The following is a 19,085-nucleotide window of genomic DNA, read 5'->3' as shown; positions in this document are numbered from 1 at the left end:
AATGATTACAGATTTGATAAATACATTTTATATCTCATAATAGTGATGAGGATTATACAAAAGCTATTAAAACAATTATAAGAATAAATTCAATTGTCACTTAAGTATCTAAAGCTATTTTCCTTTGCGTTCTTCCAGAATGATTTGTTCTTATTCTTTTCCTTAATTTGAGGGACTTCAAGAAGATACTTGTTTTTTTTTTTTCATACAGAAGAATTCATTCCGAAGCAATTGACATTGAGACGTTTTCACATGCATTTCTAATCTCTATATACATGACTATCACTGGTCACAGTCGCCCACCTTCTGAGCTCCTCGGCATCTGAGCATGAATACAGACTCATCAACAAATAGATTTTTAATGCTTACAAAATCAATATATACAAATCAATGGGGATTGCATTACACCAGCAATACCCAGAAAATGTAGTATATACTAGTAGTACTGTTTATAATTGGCCATGGATTCCTAAAGCCTATCTTAAAGATGGGCGCATGTAGTTATTTTGGCCTTTTCTCCATAACCACTTTTCTTTTTTAATAATTTCTTTTAGACAATTCAGGAAAGTAGAAACACTTTCTTCGTGGTTTCTCCCTCTGTGACAGAAAGGAAATCCCTTCCAGGAAACGCTGCCCGGTTTCTTCAGTATTCTAACTTAACTTTTCTTTGTGATCTGAAGAAAGCAGAGCATATGGAGGGCCTATCCTGACTGGTCAGGGTCCCTGCCTTTCAGCTTGTCAACTCTGTGTTTAAATTGACTTGGAGAGGTGGCACAAGATGGTTTTTAGCCTTGGGGAACTTTTGGGGAAGGCCTGAATTGGGATGGAGGTTATAGGGTTATAACATATGATTGTGGTTTTACTGTTCTTTGCAGCTTGGGCCAGAAGTCCACACTGAGTTCTTAAATTGGAGCATCCATGCACTCTTTTGTATGAAAGCAGGCTTGATTTTTGAATCTTAAAGTACAAGTTGGAACCCTAGTTTGGAACTGGGTGTTGTCAGTTTTATGTTTCTTCTAAAAATATTTTCCTTTCTTTTTTGCTGTGTAGCCCAGTCTGGCCTAAACTCAACCCCCTAGCCTCAGCTGTATAGTGCTGATAATTGCAGGCATGTACTGTCACACCTGTCTCATTCTTCATCATAGAATAAAGGCAAAAAAAAAAAATCCCCAAATAACTCCTTTGAGCTACATGGGACTTTGATTCCAAAACAGAAAACTCTATAAAATGAAGCTTCAGTTTGTCATCTCCTCTTCCTCTTCCTCTTTCTCTTTGTCAAAACTATTGTACAGCTTATAGATGAAGGAGATGCCAGCACTTTGAGTAAGAAGCGTTGTGGTGTAAGATACTGAAAATGTCAGAATTTAGGTCTAAGGACTATTAACTTTTTTTTCCCAAGAACTCTTAGATCAAGAAGGGAGCTAAGACATCCTTAGAACTAAATCCAGGAGGGTGTGCTTGACTGCACTAAAGCTAGCTATTGCACTTTAATACATTATGATAGAACAGCCCCATTTGTGTGTACTTTTACGCTGAAGTCCCGTCAAATATTTGAAGTGAGACTAGGAGCTACCAAGAGACAGCAGGTCAGTGATAGCTAAAAATGGTCATTTTTAAAATCAGACAAAATGAAAACCCGGAGTGTAGTAGAGATGAGAACAGCTGGAGCTAACTTCTGTAGACCCTGAGTGAATACAAGCTGTTACATTCACAGGAGTAATCCAATTCACCAAAAACATTTGGATGCATTTAAGTAGGATTCAGTCTTTTCTAAACCAGTAATATGCATGATCCAGACTGAGTGCTGGGGACACAGAAAGACAGATACTTGTTCTGCTTGTTTTATTTAAAGGGATGGACACTAAAAAGGGTTTGGGTTAGTGATGGGCATGGGAGAAAATAGAACAGGAGCTAGACAGGGTGGTATTCTTTCTATATCAAGTGGTTGTGAAGGCTTTGGAGAATGGGGCATTTGTACCACTTGGGTCAGATAGTGAAAGACTAGTTGTGTGAATATGACTAATAAACAGACAAGGCAAAGGGAAAAGCTGTATGTCCCAAGGCAGAAACCAGCTTGGAAGGGAAGCCCAAGAAGGTCAGTAAAAGAAGGGAGTGGGTCTGACTGTCCAGACTCACAGAATTGTGTTCTAAGTGAATAGAAAAACCTTTTGAGGCAGGAAAGGGAGGTGTGTAGCTGCGATTCTGCAAATAAATACAGAAAATAATTTGATTGCTCTGCAGCTATTTATTACCTAATTTCACTTTAAGATACCATGATTTATATGAGCTAATTGGTATGCTCATTATCGACAGGCTGTGGGAATGATTTGGTTCCTTGTGTTATGACCTGCAATTCATATTTTCTTCATATTTTTCTTAGTTTTTTCTCTTTTTTTTTTGGCCTTTTTGAGACAGGGTCTCCCTGTAGCCCCAGCTGTCCTGGAACTCACTATGTAGACCATGCTGGCCTTGAACTCACAGAGATCTGCCTGCCTTTGCCTCCCGAGTGCTGGAATTAAAGGCGTGCATCACCACGCCCAGCTTTAGTTTTTTCTTTTGATAGAGGCGAAATAGTTCCATAATTCAATGTCTTACCCTTTTGAATTTGACTTTGTTTTGAGTTTCTTGAGACAGAGTCTCAATTTGTAGTCTAAACTGGTCTTGAACGCTTGGTGATCCTCCTGCCTTACCTTCCTGAGTACTGGGATTACAGGCAAGAGTCACCAATCCCTGCTCCTGATTTTAGATTCCCCTTCTTAAGTTCAGAAAGTCATTGCCTTGAAGAAGGTTTTGTTTTGTTTTTGATTTTTAGTAGTCCTGGGGATTGAACTCAGGGCCTTGAACATGCTGGACAAACAAGCACTTTATCACTAAACTGTATCCCCAGCCCTTTTTGAATTTTTCAGATTGAGACAGAGTTTCACCGATTTGACTAGGCTAGCTTTGAATTTGTCTGAGACAGGGTTTCACCAATTTGCCTAGGCTAGCTTTGAATTTATCTCGGCCTCCAGAGCAGCTAGGATTACAAGCCTCTGTCACCAGGCCCCCATATTATTTTTGTGTTACGTGTTTGGGTGTATTGCCTGCATGTATGTGAGTACACCTGTGTCGTGCAATGCCACAGAGGTCAGACAAGGGCGTCAGATTCCCCTGGAACTGGAGTTAAGGACGGTTCATAGCCGCCATGTGGGTGCTGGGAATCGAACCCGGGTCCTCTGCAAGAGCAGTCAGTGCTTAACCACTGCACCATCTCTCCAGCCCCTCCTGGGGGCATTTTTAAAGGCAACTTTTTTTCTTCTGATTCTAGGAAGAGACGTCATCTCAGCCTACAAGGAGTAGGGTGTCCCAGCACTGTGTGTTAAGCAATCACTCATTCCCCTACCAATCTGAAAGGCTGTCATCATAAACGTTTTTGAGTGTTTTTGAACTTTCATTGTCTTGATCTTCTGTTCTCATACCATTTCTTCCCATTGAATTTATTGGAGGTTGAATCATATTTAATATCCAGTGAAGTCCCTTCATCACATCTCAAGCATTTCTTGGCCATATTTACCTGTCTTGCTAGGAAGTTATGTTTTGATTTAGATTTTTAATTTTTTTACTACATTTTAAATTTGTGTGTATGTATGTGAGCACACATAAGGAGGTCAGAGGGCAACTTCGTGGAGTCATTTATCTCCTTCCATCTTCATGTGGTTTCTGGGGATTGAACTCAGGTTCACAGGCTTCTGCAGCAAGCACATTTACCCACTGAGTCATCTCACCAACCCAAAGGCAGAGTTTCAATTAAAATAAAAGCATACACATTTAGCTTTTTTAGCTGGAAAAAAAAATCTTGTTATAGGGTTGGAGAGATGGCTCAACAGTTTAAGAGCACATACTGCTTTCGAAGAGGACCTGAGTTCGGGTTTCCAGAACCCATATCCAATGACTCACAGCTGCCTGTAACTTCATTTCCAGGGGGTCTGATGCTTCTAGTTTCCAAGGACACCTGAACTTAAACATGCACACACACAAACACACACACACAAACACACACACACACACACACACACACACAATTAAAAATAAATCTTGCTGTGTAGCCCAGGCTGACTTTGAACTTGACATTCTCTTGTCTCAGCCTCTTGAGTCCTGAGATCACAGGCACATATACTGCTGACATTCAGTTCTTCATCAGTTTTATTGAGCTAGGGCTTTGGGGGAGAGGGGTCAAGGATGATCTTGTTGGTAAAAGTGCTTGAGGATTTGAGTTCTGTCTGAGGTCTATCTGAAGAACTCAGGTTAAAAAAAATGCAGGAGCCTGGGCAGGTGTGGTGGTGCACATGCCTTTAATCCCAGCATGGGAGGTAGAGGCAGGTGGATCTCTGTGAATTTGAGGCCAGCCTGGTCTACATAACAAGTTCCAAGCCAGCCATGACTACAGGGAGACCCTTTCTCAAAAAAAAAAAAAAAAAAAAAAAAAAAAAAAACCCTCAAAAAACAAAAAACCACGCAGGGCATGTACCTGTAATCTCAGAGCTGGCAGTGTGCAGACAGGAGGTTCTGATCCCTGGGGCTAGGTAGCCAGCTAGTCTTTAGCCTAATTGGTGCATGTCAGGCCAGTGAGAAGCCCTATCTCAGAGGTTGACACCCGATGTTGTTTTCCAGCCTTCACACAAGCATATGCATGTACACACACACACATGCATGGGTACACATGTGTTTAAAAACACCGAGCTAATCTAACACTTCATAATTGTTTGAGTCTTATTGCCCCAGGCCAGAAGATGAAACAGTTTTGTTCCTTCTTTTTCCACTTTCTCAGGAGACAGGTTGGCTTCCCTTTTCTGTCCAGGAGTGATTAGCATCTGTGTGGGAAGACGGGGTGAGAAGCATTAGCTTTAGATATGGAACTTTTATTCAAGATAACTGTTTTGTCAGTTAAGGACCTTTTCCTTATGCTTTGAATGGAGGCAAACAAGTCCTCTTGCCAGCCTTAATGAAGGCTACCTCCCTAGTATGTCTCAGTTGTTTCCTTATTTTTTGAATTAAGTAAACTATGTGTATCTTGAAACATTTCAGTTGCTTTTTCATGCAGTTCAATTTGGCCAGTATTTGTTTGGAAGGATTTTACATGTAAAATCCAAATAACTGGCTGAGGAGGGTTCTCAGGGTACGTGAAGGAAGGGATACAGAAGGGCCCACATTTTATACCACACACAGGAAGAGGATCAAGGGCTGCCTCATCCCCACCCATGCCCCCAGCCCTTCTTTCCCTACAGTCTTGAAGGATGAGTAAGAGTTTTTGAGACAGAGACAGTAGCAGGCGCCCTAAATCATGAAGTGGAAGGAAGTGGCAGCAGTGGGTGATGAGAAAGGGTAGATCCTTGGGGCTGGGCTGTGAGCTCTGCATTGTAAAGTAGCAGGCAGGACACCACACCGAGGGCCAGGCTAAAGGAATGCGTGTGTGCCAGGCTCAGGTGCTTGAGTTTTGTGTATAAAGCTGTCAGTGGTTTAGCACGAGAGTAGCTTGATGCCATCTGTGTTCTGAAAGATCAGCCTTGCTATTCAGAGGCTGGTTATGTTAAGCTTTGTTGGGTTTGTTTCTGAAGGCAATATCCACAAATAACTGGACAGGATTTGGGTGGTAACCAGATTCATACAGAACACTTTGAATTAAGTTTGTTGGCTTAGAGTTAAACCCAGTCCCAAAGGGTTTTGTTCCAGCTTTTATGTTGCCAAACCAGGCAGACCAAAGGTAGATAGAAGTAGTTGAAGTGTGCATAAGGCCCTCCTTGTCTGAGAGTACTGTTTCTTCAGCCTTATCAAGCCCACACTCCCCACTGGAAAAGAAATGGGGGTGAGAACTAGGAAACAAGTGTGTGGGTACAAAGATAGGCTGACCTGTGGCGGTGCAGAGTCAAACCTGTTTGCATTCTGTTCACTCACAAGATGTGAGACCTTGGGCAAGCTCATAACTTGGCCGTGAACTTCAGTTTTCTGTGCATAATGGTCCTTTACACACCCAGAGTCCTTCACAGGGTGAGATTGAGTGGCTGTAAAGTAGGCCTAGTGTTGTGTAAAGAGTACCATTGGTAAGCAGACTGATTCCAGGTAGGCCTTAGCACATTGAGACACTAACTGAGTAAAGTTCAGGGTAGTTTATTGTTTACATAACTGTTTCTGATCTGCTTTTTTCTTAAATTTGAAAACTTTGATTTTGGTCATATATATTACCCCTCTCCCAAGAGCAAAGAACATCTGTTTGGAGCTTAGAATTGCAACTCAGGAAAATGTGTACTTTTGAATGTACAACAGCAGTATCCTAATTATACAAAGTAACACTGATGTACTCCGAGTTTTGGAATCCTTTCCAGAGATCAGAGTTTTCCCTTTTCTTCATACTCTGAATTTTAATCCTTATGTTTCAGAAGGGTGTGTTTGTGGTCTTTCTTGGTGAGTGTTTCCATTGTTGGTTGTGAACCTGGGCTCTGAAGGCTGTTTCCTTAGTGCTTAATACCTTGAAAATGCCTTCTGGGCTAGTGTCCAGGCCATTGTTGAGGTGGGAAGTTGAATTTCACCCTGCCAGCAGATTAATTGAGAAGAAAATGGCTCTTTTTTATTTTTTTAATTTTTAGAACTAGGTTTTTGTGTATAATGCAGCCTAGGCTGGCCTTGAACTGGTTATCTTCCTATATATTCCTTTATAGGCATGCATCACTATGTCCAGAAAAAATACTCTTTATAGTTGCTTCCCCTGTATGTCTGTTTAAGGATCAGTAATAAGACTATAATTTCACCTTTTAAAATAATCCCCCCATAATACATTCTCTATAATATTTTTACACCTCTTCAAAAAACAGTTTGAGATTACTCATGTCTTAAGGGCAGTGAGTCATTTAACTTGAAAAGAGGAAACCACATACCCGGAAACCATATACTCAGATGGCTGCTGAGAACATTTGATGCAGAGCTCCTGGTATTGAGGCAGACAGCCATCCACCTAGGAGAGGCCTGTGTCAATAACCAGGTGTCCTTTGCCTTGGGATACACCTGAGTTTCCACTGGCCCTGTGTTGTCTAACAGTGGAGAACAGTGTCCTCCATGCAGTTTTTAAGAGGATGAATTAAGACTGCTACCCCATGAACCTATGCTTCCTACCAATATACTTTTGCCCTGCCTTCTAAAAGTGGACTCAGAGAGGGATTTCTCCCAAGTCTTAGTATCTGAAATAGTTTTCTCACTTAATCCCAAGTAGTAGGACACAGTCTTGTGACTTCTTTTTGCCTGCCAGAAGGTTTATAGCTGAATGTGGGAGCCTACTGTTAGCACACGAGTCATACTGGCATACAGGTCTCAGCATAGGAGCTTGCTCAAGTTTGAGGGTGTCTCCTTGAGAGTGCTCTTGCTGACCCAGTCTTTTGCCTTTTGTGCCTTGCTCTGAGTTACCCACTCTTCTTTTTGTTTGACTTTATCTTCTTGCTCATTTTTCTCGCCCTGCATGCCTTTTTGTTAAGTCATCATAAGTCCTTTCTGTAACAAGAAAGAATGATACATTTAATTCCTAGTATGCATCAGTTCTATAAGGTGTACTCTCTTCTTTCTTTGACTCCAGGTCTTGGGGTGCTTTATACTTGATAATCTTGGCCAAGAGGCTGAGAAGCAATGGCTGAGATGATTTTACCCTTTCAAACTTGCCACTCTGTAACCCTCAGACAACATGTGCAATAGTGGTAGAACAGAAAATCTCCCCACCTTTTTAATGATTAAAACTTAGAATAACTTAAAACTTAGAAAGTGTAAAAGAAGGAACTCAATCTTACTCCATTTTTCTTTTAGTTCTTGCCTATTGGATAAGATTTTATTACAAAATATCTTTTCTGTTGTCTTTCATAAACATTTCTTTTCTTGTTAGCACAGTTTTCCCCTGGGGGAATTTATTCCTCTTATTTCTAAATGTACATACCTATTATAGAAAATGAAAGAAAGTTAAATATTTTCTTTTTTAAAGATTTATTTTTAGTTATGTGTATGTATGTACGGGGGTATGTGCGCATGAGTTCAGGTGCCTGTGGAGGCCAGAAGAAAGTGTCAGATCCCCTGGAGTTGGAGTTACAGGTGGCTGTGAGCTGCCTTATGTGGGTGCTTGGAACTGAACTCGGGTCTTCTGCATGAGCAGTACCTGCTCTTAACCATTGAACTATTTCTCTAGCCCCCAAATTAAATAATTTCTAATCTCATACTCAGAAAAAGCTCATTTGAATACTTTGAGGTGGGGTTATACATTTTTTCCATTTTAAATATTTTATTTATTATTTTTATGTGTATGTGTTTGTTACCTGCATGTATATAAGTGCACGTGTCCTATAATGCCTGCAGAGGACAAAAGAGGCTGTCGGATCCCCTGGAACTGGAGTTATGGACAGTTGTTAGTTGCCACGTGGGTGCTGGGATTCAAACATGGGTCTTCTGCAAGAACAGTCAGTGTTCTTAACCACTGAGCCATCTCTCCAGCTCTATCTCTATTTTATTTTTGTATGTGCCCCTTAATTTATTTAGCAAGCCACGATACAAATATATAGTCTTGCCTGCTTTCTTAAAGTGTGTGTGTGTGTGTGTGTGTGTGTGTGTGTGTTATGCTGGAAATAGAAATCCAAGACCTTGCACATACCAAGCATGTACTCTCTCACTTGTTAAATTCTTAGCCCTTGTTGCCTGCTTTTCAAATTTACCCATACATTATGGCTGTTTACCCATGACAATGCATGGACATGAATTTTGCATAGTTTTTCTTAAAATGACACTGACTAGAAGTGGAAACGGATTCCAATTCCTAACCCAGCACAGGCATTCCTTGGCTAAGCTAATAACTGTCCAGCTGCATTACTTAGCTATGGTATAACTACAGGAGTAGCGTTTAGAAACGTTTGGGAAACAGAAGATTTCTTTGGCATTCCCACATTTCAGCTGTCTTATCTAGACTGTAGAAAGAGTTGGGTTCAGTCCATTGAAAATTAAACTCTCTGGCAAGGGCCTTTGCAAATGTCCTGTCATTTTCATTAAGAGCTCCAAATAGCAAATGTGTTGATGGCCAAGTCGACATTTGCTTATGAAAATCACGGAACTTGACTTGTTTCTATTATAGGAGGGCCAGCTTGCATGTTCAGCATTTCCTTCAATGTGAGATTATAAATGTGCCCCCTCTTCCTCCCACAGGATAGTGAACTGCAGTGTTCCAGAATTCATTCATTTTTGTAGAGCTATTTAAGCTAAAGTTACCCTAATTGGAAAGATCATGATTTCTTAAGATTGGAGGGTTTGCAAAGAATTCGTATTGAGAAGATTTCCTTCAAACTGCCCATCAATTAGAACAGAAAAGACAACATGAGGTTTCCCCTGGTTTACCTAAAAAGGACTGGATAATAATTGGGTGAGTTACTGTGAAAATGCAAAGAGGCTTTTAAGGATGGTTTGAGGTTAGATTGTTTCTAATATTAATTACTTTCTTTTCTTAGACAGATTATTCCTTTTCAAGTCACAGTTGAGACATTAATTGTATACATGATGGCTGTGTTGTGAGTGCTTTCTGCGTGCATTCTGTCTGGGGGCACTGGAAATCAGTACCAGGCAAAAATGAATTTTGATCCTCAGTCTAATATGAAAGGGCCTGGTTCTAAGCAAAAAACACTTTTAAAATTTAAACTTTCATTAGATGCCCACATTTTCTGAAGAGTGTCCCAAATTAGTTTCACTATGGTGCACAGTCTTAAAACTTTCTAGTCCACATTGAACTCACACTTTTTATTGTCTCCCTTTAACTACCTTATTTTATTTGCAAATTTCCTGATCTCTCTGATAATAACACTGATGTAGTGCTAGGCAGGTTTCTAACCACTTTGCATGTAATAACTCTTTTAACCCTCTCAGTCAGCCTATAAAGCAGATACTATTACTGTTATCTCCAGCTTTCATGTAAGGAAACTGAGGCCCAGAATAACTTGCCCAAAGTAGAGTCAGGATTCTCATCCCAGCAGTGAGTTCCAGAGCCCAGGCATTGTGGATTGCCTCTTTAATAGGTTGTTCTTTGAAGGTAGGAATTGCCTTAGCTGTTTTGTCTCCCCAGTGATACTCTCTTGGCATTTGGGGTTGACTCTCCGGTATTATTTTGAACTTGATCTGTGTTAGTATGCACATTTTAGTTCATATACACAATAGCTTATTAATACTAATAAGCTAAGGTTAAGTTGTTTTCATCATCCTTTTAAATTCAATCATAAGATGCTGCATACTATTTAGCTTTGAATTACATTTCAGAAGCACCATGAATGGTAGTGCATATCAATACCATTGAACCTGTGAATTTTCCCTCTGGATAATTGTTTTCTTGTTCTTTCAGTAAACCAGTTTTCTTCATGTAGAAATTGTAGAGTGGCTAGGCTGATGGACAGTTATGCAAATCTCATCTGGAAATGATTTTTGCTCTTTTGGAAACACAGCACATGGCATCTATCTGTTAGTCACTTATTGCATAGGAGTGGGCACTATTCATTCCACGTGTTCTTTGATCTTTTATGTGCCAAGCACTGAGATTATTTACATTTTCAAAGAATTATTGTGCCCCAAAGGAACATACACACACCCAGCCCAAATATTACTGCATAAGGAGAACAGAATCAGGGGCTCCTTGACTTAAATGGTCAGTACACTGGCTCCTGTGGTCAGTCAAGTTCTGGGAGAGGGTCTCTTCTACAGATGTGACCTATCCTAGTTTGGTTTCTGTCCTGCTGTGGTAAAACACCAGAAGAAACTTGTTGGGAGGAAAGGGTTTATTTGACTTGCAGGTTACAGTCCATCATGAAGAAAACCAAAGCAAGAACTCAAGGCAGGAGTTTAAGCAGAAACCATGGAGAAACACTGTTTACTGTCCTGCTCCCAAATTCATATTCATCTACCTTTCTTCTTATAGCCCAGGCTGATCTATCTAGGGTTGGTACTGCTCACAGTGGACTGGGCCCTTCTACATGAACTAGCAGTCAAGAAAATGCCCCATAGGGCCGTAGAGAGGACTCATTGGTTGAGGGCACTGATGTTCTTGCAGAAAACTCAGGTTTGAATTCCAGCACCCACATAGTGGCTAACAACCACCTAACTCCATTTCTAGGAGGATCTGATGCCCTCTTATGCCCTCCATGGGCACACACAGGCGTATACACATAAAAATAAAAATAAAATTTATTTAAAAAAAAATGCCCACAGACATGCCCACAGGCCAAACTGATGGAGGAAGTTCTTCAATTAAGGTTTCTTCTTCTCAGGTTACTCTAGATTGTGTGAGGTTGACAGCTGAAGCTAATGACCACATTAGAATAACTAGAGACTGTCATACATTATGGGGACGTTGCAGTCATTTGCCGAAGGACTTCTCCCTTTTTGGGAGGGTTGACTTCTCTTTACCTTAACTGTTCATTTCTTCTGTATTAACTTTACCTTTTTGCTTTGTATTTTTAAAGGAATCTCACCTTGTTTCCCAGGCTGGTCTCAAACTCATGGGCTCAGGTGATCTTTCCTACCTCTGTCACCATTATTAACATAACCATTATTTTTGTAAAGGTTTATTGTATATGGATGTCTGAGTACTTCCATGTCCATATGTGTATCACATGCACACTGGTGCCCTCAGAGGCCAGAAGAGAAAGTGTTGAATTCCTTGGAACTGGAGTTAGAAGTGATTGTGAGCTGCTCTGTGTGAATGCTAGGAACCAAACCCTGGTCCTCTGCAAGATTAGCAAATGTACTTAACCACAGCCCCCTATTTTTTCTAAATGAGTACATCCTTTGTGAAAATGAAATGTATCTGGCATAGAATCTGTGATGTCATAAAACTCCATATGTATCAAACTTGTTTCTTGATTCTTTTTCTTTTCTAGATTTTTATTTTTTTTCATCTTATTTATATGAATGTTTTACCTGTATGTATGTATGTGCATCATATGTGTGCTTGATGCCCACAGGACTAGAAGAGGGTGTCATATCCCCTGAAATTGGAGTTAACAGGTGGTTGTGAGCTACTCTGTGGGTGCTGGGATCTGAACCCAGACAAGTGCTCTTAGTCACTGAGCCACCTTTCCAGTCCCTCTTGGCTCTTTCTTAAAGAGTCAAGTGGCATAGAATATATAGGTCCATTTAAAATCCATAGTCATCAAAGAAAAACATTAACAACTGCAGTGCTGCTTCCACTGTAAGATGTGCTTTTTCAGATTTTAACATCTCTAAAGTTAGGATGCAGTTTCTAGTTGCTGACGCGATAGGCTGCTAATTAGCAGTGTGTTTCTCTTTGTTAGTAGATGAAACTATGATAAAACAAAATCTTGCTTTGACCAAAAAAGTATATGTTTAATATTTGGACTTTTTGAGAAGAATTTGATAGAGAGTTTAATCCAAGTGGATTTTTTTCTCTGCTTGAGTGTTGTTTTGTATTATATATATATATATAGAGAGAGAGAGAGAGAGAGAGAGAGAGAGAGAGAAAGAGAGAGAGAAAATGGCCAGAGATCTGCCTGCTTTTGCTTACTAAGTGCTGGGATTAAAAGTATGCTCAACCACGCCCCACATTCTGTTCCTTATGTTTTGATTAGGAAGGCAAATGAAAAGTAGTCATTTGTTTCCAAAGTAGTTCTTTTAAATTCTTTTTAAAGTTATAAAAATAATTTTAGGATCTATAACCTGAAAAATATTCTGGAGCTGGATGGTGGTGATAGTTGTACAGTGTTATGAGTATGCTTAATACTACCAACTATGCATTTAGAAATGGCTAAAATGATAAATTCTATTTAAAAAATTTTTTTTGATCTTTTTGAAACAAGGTCTCCCTGTAGCTCCAGCTGGCCTGGAACTCTATGTGTAGACCAGGCTGGCCTTGAATTCACAGAGACAGCCGCTGCCACCCAAGTGCTGGAATTAAAGGTGTGTGCCACCACACCCGGCATTGACATATGTTTTATTACAATTTAATTTTTCCTAAAGATAAGTAATGTGATACTTCCAAAATTTGCCCTGAGTATAGAGATATGTGAAGAGTGAAAGTCATGTCTAGCTGTGCTCTCCCAATTCCAATTTCCCTACTTTTGTACCCTTTCCCCAAAGATTTGCAGTATCTTTTTTGTTTGTTTTGAGACAGTTTCTCTCAGTAACCCAGACTCGCCTCCACCCTGCTGTCCTTCTGACTTAGCCTCCTAAGCATTGGGGCTGCATCTCTCCAGCACTCGACTTTTCTTAAGATTAAATTTATTACAAATCAAGCATGTAGAAATCTGAAATGCTCTGAAATATGAAACTTTCTAGGTATAGTGCTTAGTTCTGCCAGTGACAGATTTCAGAGCATTTGGATTTTTGGACTAGGTATGTTTGATAAAGTCTATACACGTAGTCCAAAATCTGAATAAACTTCAGATAACAGATATTCAACCTGTATGTTATTTGTTATCAATCATATTTTTCTTAGAAGTGGTATATGTAAATGAATTGTTGTAGCTAAATTACTTAAGTTCTTAACAGTAGCATAAAGGGAAGTATGATAGCCTTGCCTTAAATTAGTTGTTTAATTGGTCACTGATCTTTCCTCTGTCCAGGGGTAAACCAGCTCATTTTAAACTCAGACCTGATCTGACTTTGTTCAACCCTGTACTCCTCCCCTGGGGAATTTAGAATGCACATTCCTTCTCTCCTTATGCTGAGGCTCTCTTCTTCCCAGGGCTTTTGTAGCATAGAGGACCACATCTCAGGTGGGCTCCACCCCTGATCCTGCAGAGCTTTCAAGCTCTGCACCTGGGTTTGGCTTGTCATCCTTAGTGCTCAGCTTGCCTCAGGGGAATATTCTCTCCTGGGACCCTCTTTGCCTGTGTGCAACTATCTTTCAGATCTTCTACTTTGTGCATGATGGTAACCTATGCGAGCATACCATCCTGCCAGTGCCTGTCTCTTATGACGTCAGCTCTGTGACTCTAGACTGTTTTAGTTCACCATTGCATCCTTCTTGCTCAGCAAGTACTTGACACTTAATGAGCTTTCCAAGAAAATTGGTGGAATGGACAATTGGATTTTTTTGTTTTTTTAATTAAAGATACCATTTTATTTACTTATTTTTGAGTGTGTCTGTGTCTGTATGTTTGTGTCTGCGTGTTTGTGTATTTGTGTGGGCATGCACAGGCCACAGCACACATGTGGAGGTCAGAGGACAACTTGAAGGAGTCTCTCTTTCTACTATTTGGGCTCTGGTGAGCGAACTCAGGTTAGTTGTCAGATTTGGCAGTTGTGACTTTACCTGCTAAGCCATCTCCTCAGCCTTAGAGCTGAGGAGTTTGTCAGTAGGAGTTGACAGAATCCAAAAATTGACCTGGCTATCCACATTTTGGTGCCTTGGAAATTTGGTTTTCAGCCAAAACTAAAATTTAGTGAATCAGGAACTGTTTTAAGACTTAATCTTTCCTTTTTGTTGAAGTTCTTTTGAAAATGAATTTGGGCTTTGTAATCCTCAGAAGGAGGGGCTTCCCTTAATGTGAAGCAAGCAGATCAAATATATGAAGCAGTCACACATAGTGCTACAAAATAAGCAGGTAAGTGCAATCCTGAAAATAAGTGGGATGACCTGTTCTCTAATTGTTATTTGTTTTAATTCCAGAACATGGTCCAAGACAATTCCTGGGAAAGTTGAGTTCTTCTCTAGTGAGGGTTCAGACACATCTATACCCATTCCAGTGGTGCCACTACGGGGTGTTGATGACTCCTATCCACCCCAAAAGAAGTCTTTTATGATGCTCAAGTACATGCATGACCACTACTTGGACAGATACGAATGGTTTATGAGAGCAGATGATGATGTTTACATCAAAGGAGATCGTCTGGAGAGTTTCTTGAGAAGTTTGAATAGCAGCGAGCCCCTCTTTCTCGGACAGACAGGACTGGGCACCACAGAAGAAATGGGAAAACTGGCCCTCGAGCCTGGTGAGAACTTCTGCATGGGTGGGCCTGGTGTGATCATGAGCCGGGAGGTGCTTCGGAGAATGGTACCACACATTGGCAAGTGTCTCCGGGAAATGTATACCACCCATGAAGATGTGGAGGTGGGAAGATGTGTCCGGAGGTTTGCAGGCGTGCAGTGTGTCTGGTCTTATGAGGTAAGAACAGAATTCTTTACTATGGGAAAAAGTCAGTTTTGTCATTAGAGTTCTGATTCACTTGTAGGAAACTAGCAATATTTTCCTTTTCAGGGTTAAAATTAAAATAAGTTAGTACACATTCGTAGCTTTCTTTTTTTTTTAAATTCTTATCACCTTGGATTCTGGTCTTTAGAGTACGCCTTCTACACTTTTGTCAGGACATCTTGTTAATAAATAATGAAAATTAGGGCCTTTAAAAAAAAACATGATTTATAGTAACATTTTCATGATACCCTGAAAATCCTCTAGGTTTCTGCTGATTTTACAAGACTTTCTGCAAGAGTCTAAGATCTTTCCTATCTCCTGTCTCCAAAAGTCTGAGCATTCTTTTCTGGTCAAGATGACCTACACAGATCTGAAATTTACATGTTTTGAATTTCTAAAATGGTTAGTGATGAGAAAAAGCCACTAGCTTTTGGCTTTGCATTTGGTACTTAGGGTTGAAGCTCAGTGGTTCAGCTTGTTCTTAGCATTCCTGAGACCTTACTGTTCCGAGCACCAAAAATAAGTAGTTGTTTTTTCGTTGGTAAGTATATAAAACAAAGTTGTTCCTTTCACACTAGGTGGTAGGTAGTTTGTGAGTTATTTTAATACATGGAGCCTTAAAGGAAGTCTACTTGTAGATATTTTCTCTCTAATAAGAAGATAGACATGAGTTAAGTTTGGGCTTTCTATTTTATTAGCACATATATGCCTCTTGCCTATAATTGCAGGATCCAGTAACAGTATCATGAAACAAATTGTTTAAGTTGTGTCATGTTTAGACTGATAAACCATTCGTGGTTGTGAAGAGCAGAGGAATTGCTAACCACCCCCCCCAAATAATGTACTTTCTAATGTAAAGTTAGGTCTTTTTCTCAATTACTTGAGTGAAGGAACAGTGTTCTTGACCCTGCTTGCCTTTCTCAGACTTACTTATACATGTCTTTTAATCATTCTATTTCTTTTGTTTAAATTTTTAGGGAAGTGGACATTTTCAAGAGTACAGAGAATGGTCTTCATTTAATTTTTATCTATAAATTCACAAAGGTGCATTTTAAATGCTAAGTATGATCTGAAGGAACCTTAATCTCCATGTGCATGTGCCTTACACTCCTCCCCTGCCCACCTCCATCTCCTGGTGGTTACTCACTGGGCCTGGGGAATCTCTGTCGTCAGGAGTTTTTTTTTTTTCTTTGTTTTTTGACAGGGTCTCCCTAGTCACAGCCCACCTAGAAACCATGATGTGAAACAGGGTGGCCTCAAAGGCCCACGCCACCATACCCAGCGTGTTGTCAGGGATTTTTGCAGTGAGGAAAGCCATTGGAGGATTTCATGCTGTTTTAAGTAGACGACCATGCGGCAGTATTTCTGCATTTTTATATTCTTAATTAAGTAGTTTTAGCGATAACATACTTTATTGTGCCTAAAATATGTTATGTTTTGTGTATTTTGGAACCCTTTGTCCTAACCCTGGACTGAGATGCAACCCCTTCTTGCTGACAGAAGACAAGGCTGTTTTTTTATGTTAATTTGTGTTGAGACATGGTCTCATGTAGCCCGGGTTGACCTTGAGCTTGCTTTGTAACTGAGGCTGGCCTTGAATTACTGATCCTCCTGCCTCTACAGTGCTTTGATTACAGGCATGAGCCATCAAACCCAACCTGTGTGTGTGTGTGTGTGTGTGTTAGAGGGTGGGAGGTGATAGTCTCACTCCATAGTTCAGGGTGGCCCGGAACTCACTGAAAACTCGTAGTATACTACCAAAAGTGAGAGTAAATATGCGTGCGTGTGTGTGCGTGTGTGTGTGTGTGTGTGTGTGTGTGTGTTGATGTAGTTATGTTAATGTCTTAGATACTGCTGGATAGAGTTAGTATCTTGAGTTAGAGCAAGAACTTTGATCTAGTGTCAGTTGCAGGTGGAAAGTAATGTCCAGGGCCCCGGGACTTGGAAGACTGTTTGTGGGGTGGTTTTCTCATTATGATGTAATCTGACATAAAAGTACAAATGCTGTGGGCAGGAATCCCTGGACTCATCCTATATGGATGCTCTTAGACTTGATGCACCCCATAAATGACCTTATTGGTCAGCTATAACATCAGCAGGAGGGTCTCCCTAGGAATATGGGGCAGTCAGTCAGGAGTGTCCCTCCTGCTTTGCAGTTCTTCAAATGCCCTATGATGACACAGCTTTTCCTAAATTTTCCTGGCTTCTCTGGGCTTGTGCCAGAGGCTCTCCCATCAGCTGTGCTGAGAGCTCTTTTTGGAGTTGCTTGTTCATAATCTTGGCCCATACTTTAGATGGAATCCTTCTGTCTTAGGGTTTTATTCAAATGCTTTGCTCTGGACACAGTATCTTCTTCCAGATGTGTGGTTTGTCTTTTTTCCCTTCACTGACTTGTAGAATTATTGGCTGTGGTGGTTTGAATGAAAATGTCCCCCATAGGCTCCAAGTATTTGGACATTTTGTCCCCAGATGATGGCTCTGTTTTGGGAGGTTTTAGAAGGTGTGGCTATCCTGGAGGAAGCACGTCACTGGAGGTGGGTTTAGAGAGTTCTTAAGCCTTTCCAGATCTCCAGTTGCCCTCTTGCTTCCTGTGTCTGCGTGATGATGTGAGAGCTTAGCCTCTGCTGCTCCTGTTCCAACCACCTCCAGCCACCATGCCTCCCTGCAGTGATGGACTGTAATTCCCCTGGAACCATAAGCTCAAATAAACTCTTCCTTCTTTAAATTTCTTGGGTCAGTGTTTCTGTCACAGCAACAGAAAAGTGACTAATACATTGGCTAATTGTGAGTCCAAGTCTAATTTAACATAACTTTTCTTTGATGTTTTGTGCTTTTTAATATTTTAAGAAATTGTTCCCTTTGAGTCACAAACACTTTCTCCTGAAAATAGTGACTTTTTACATATAGTTCTTTGTTATCATTTTAAAGAAATACATTCTCAGGGCTATAAGATGGCTCAGTGGTTAAGAGTGAGTACTGTTCTTGCAGAGGACCCAAATTCCACACTTTGCACCCTGGTCGGTGGCTTGTAACTGTCATATGTAGACATACACATATACACATATTTAAAAATAAATCTTTTGAAAATACATATTCTCTGTGGGATATTTGAAATTTTATTATACTTATACCCCCCCCACACACCCTACATCTCCTCTCCGCCCCAGGTTCTGCATTCAGCAGTCAGGCAAGATTAATCCCTCATGTGAAAGAGATTTTCATTAAACTTCTCCAAATCTAGTTTCTCTATTAAGGCTTATATTATGGGACATTACTGAAGTAGAGGCTTAAAGACAGTATGTAAAGCTTTGAGTCTTCGAAGGTGCTTATTTTGCTCTATTGTAAGCCTAGCCAAAGGAGTAATTTTTTTTTTTTTTTTTTGCAAGTAGAAATAATGCTTTGGGTAATACCTGTATAATTAAAATGATTCACGAGGAACAACTGTCAAAATCAAACTCAGATTCTTTTCTAAGCTTGTTTTGTTTATTGCTGGTATTTATTAATAAAATGGCTTTTAACAAAATGATTTGAAAATAATTTAAAATTTACAGAGAAGTTAAAAGTAAGAACTGGTCTAGAGGCAGTTTAATTCTGATTAGTACTGGTTCTCTTTCTTGTTACCTCTAGTTACATGAGATTTTTTTGTGAGGCACTTTGAAGAGTTTGAAAGAGTAATGTGTTTTACTTAGGCAAATATATGTGTTCTTAGTATACTGTTGTTTTAAAAGAGGCAATAAGAATAAAGTTAACGTAACCTATTCCTATTTTAATTTCAACTTTTTATTCTTGTTCCATTCATCATTTTTAAAATATTTTAAAATATTTTTACTATTCAAAAGAGAGGCTTTTTTTTTTTTTTTTTTGTTTTTTTGAGACGGGGCCTCCCTTTTCCCCCAGCTGTCC

The 19,085-nt window shown here is 40.0% G+C and overlaps 1 protein-coding gene across 1 annotated transcript in view; it reads left to right on the top strand.

Annotated features, from left to right (window-relative positions):
* Positions 1-19,085, top strand: part of Chsy1 (chondroitin sulfate synthase 1) — a 96,116-nt gene that overhangs the window by 2,990 nt on the left and 74,041 nt on the right. Inside the window, exon 2 of the mRNA XM_008849557.3 lies at positions 14,660-15,155. Coding sequence (XP_008847779.2) covers positions 14,660-15,155 — 496 coding nt within the window. The remainder of the gene's footprint in view (positions 1-14,659; positions 15,156-19,085) is intronic.

The sequence above is a fragment of the Nannospalax galili genome, unplaced genomic scaffold (genome assembly GCF_000622305.1).
Source record: "Nannospalax galili isolate Female #2095 unplaced genomic scaffold, S.galili_v1.0 scaffold124, whole genome shotgun sequence".
NCBI classification, from domain to species: domain Eukaryota; kingdom Metazoa; phylum Chordata; class Mammalia; order Rodentia; family Spalacidae; genus Nannospalax; species Nannospalax galili.
Note: the sequence above shows the minus strand (reverse complement) of the source record. Positions and strands in the feature narration are given on the sequence as shown.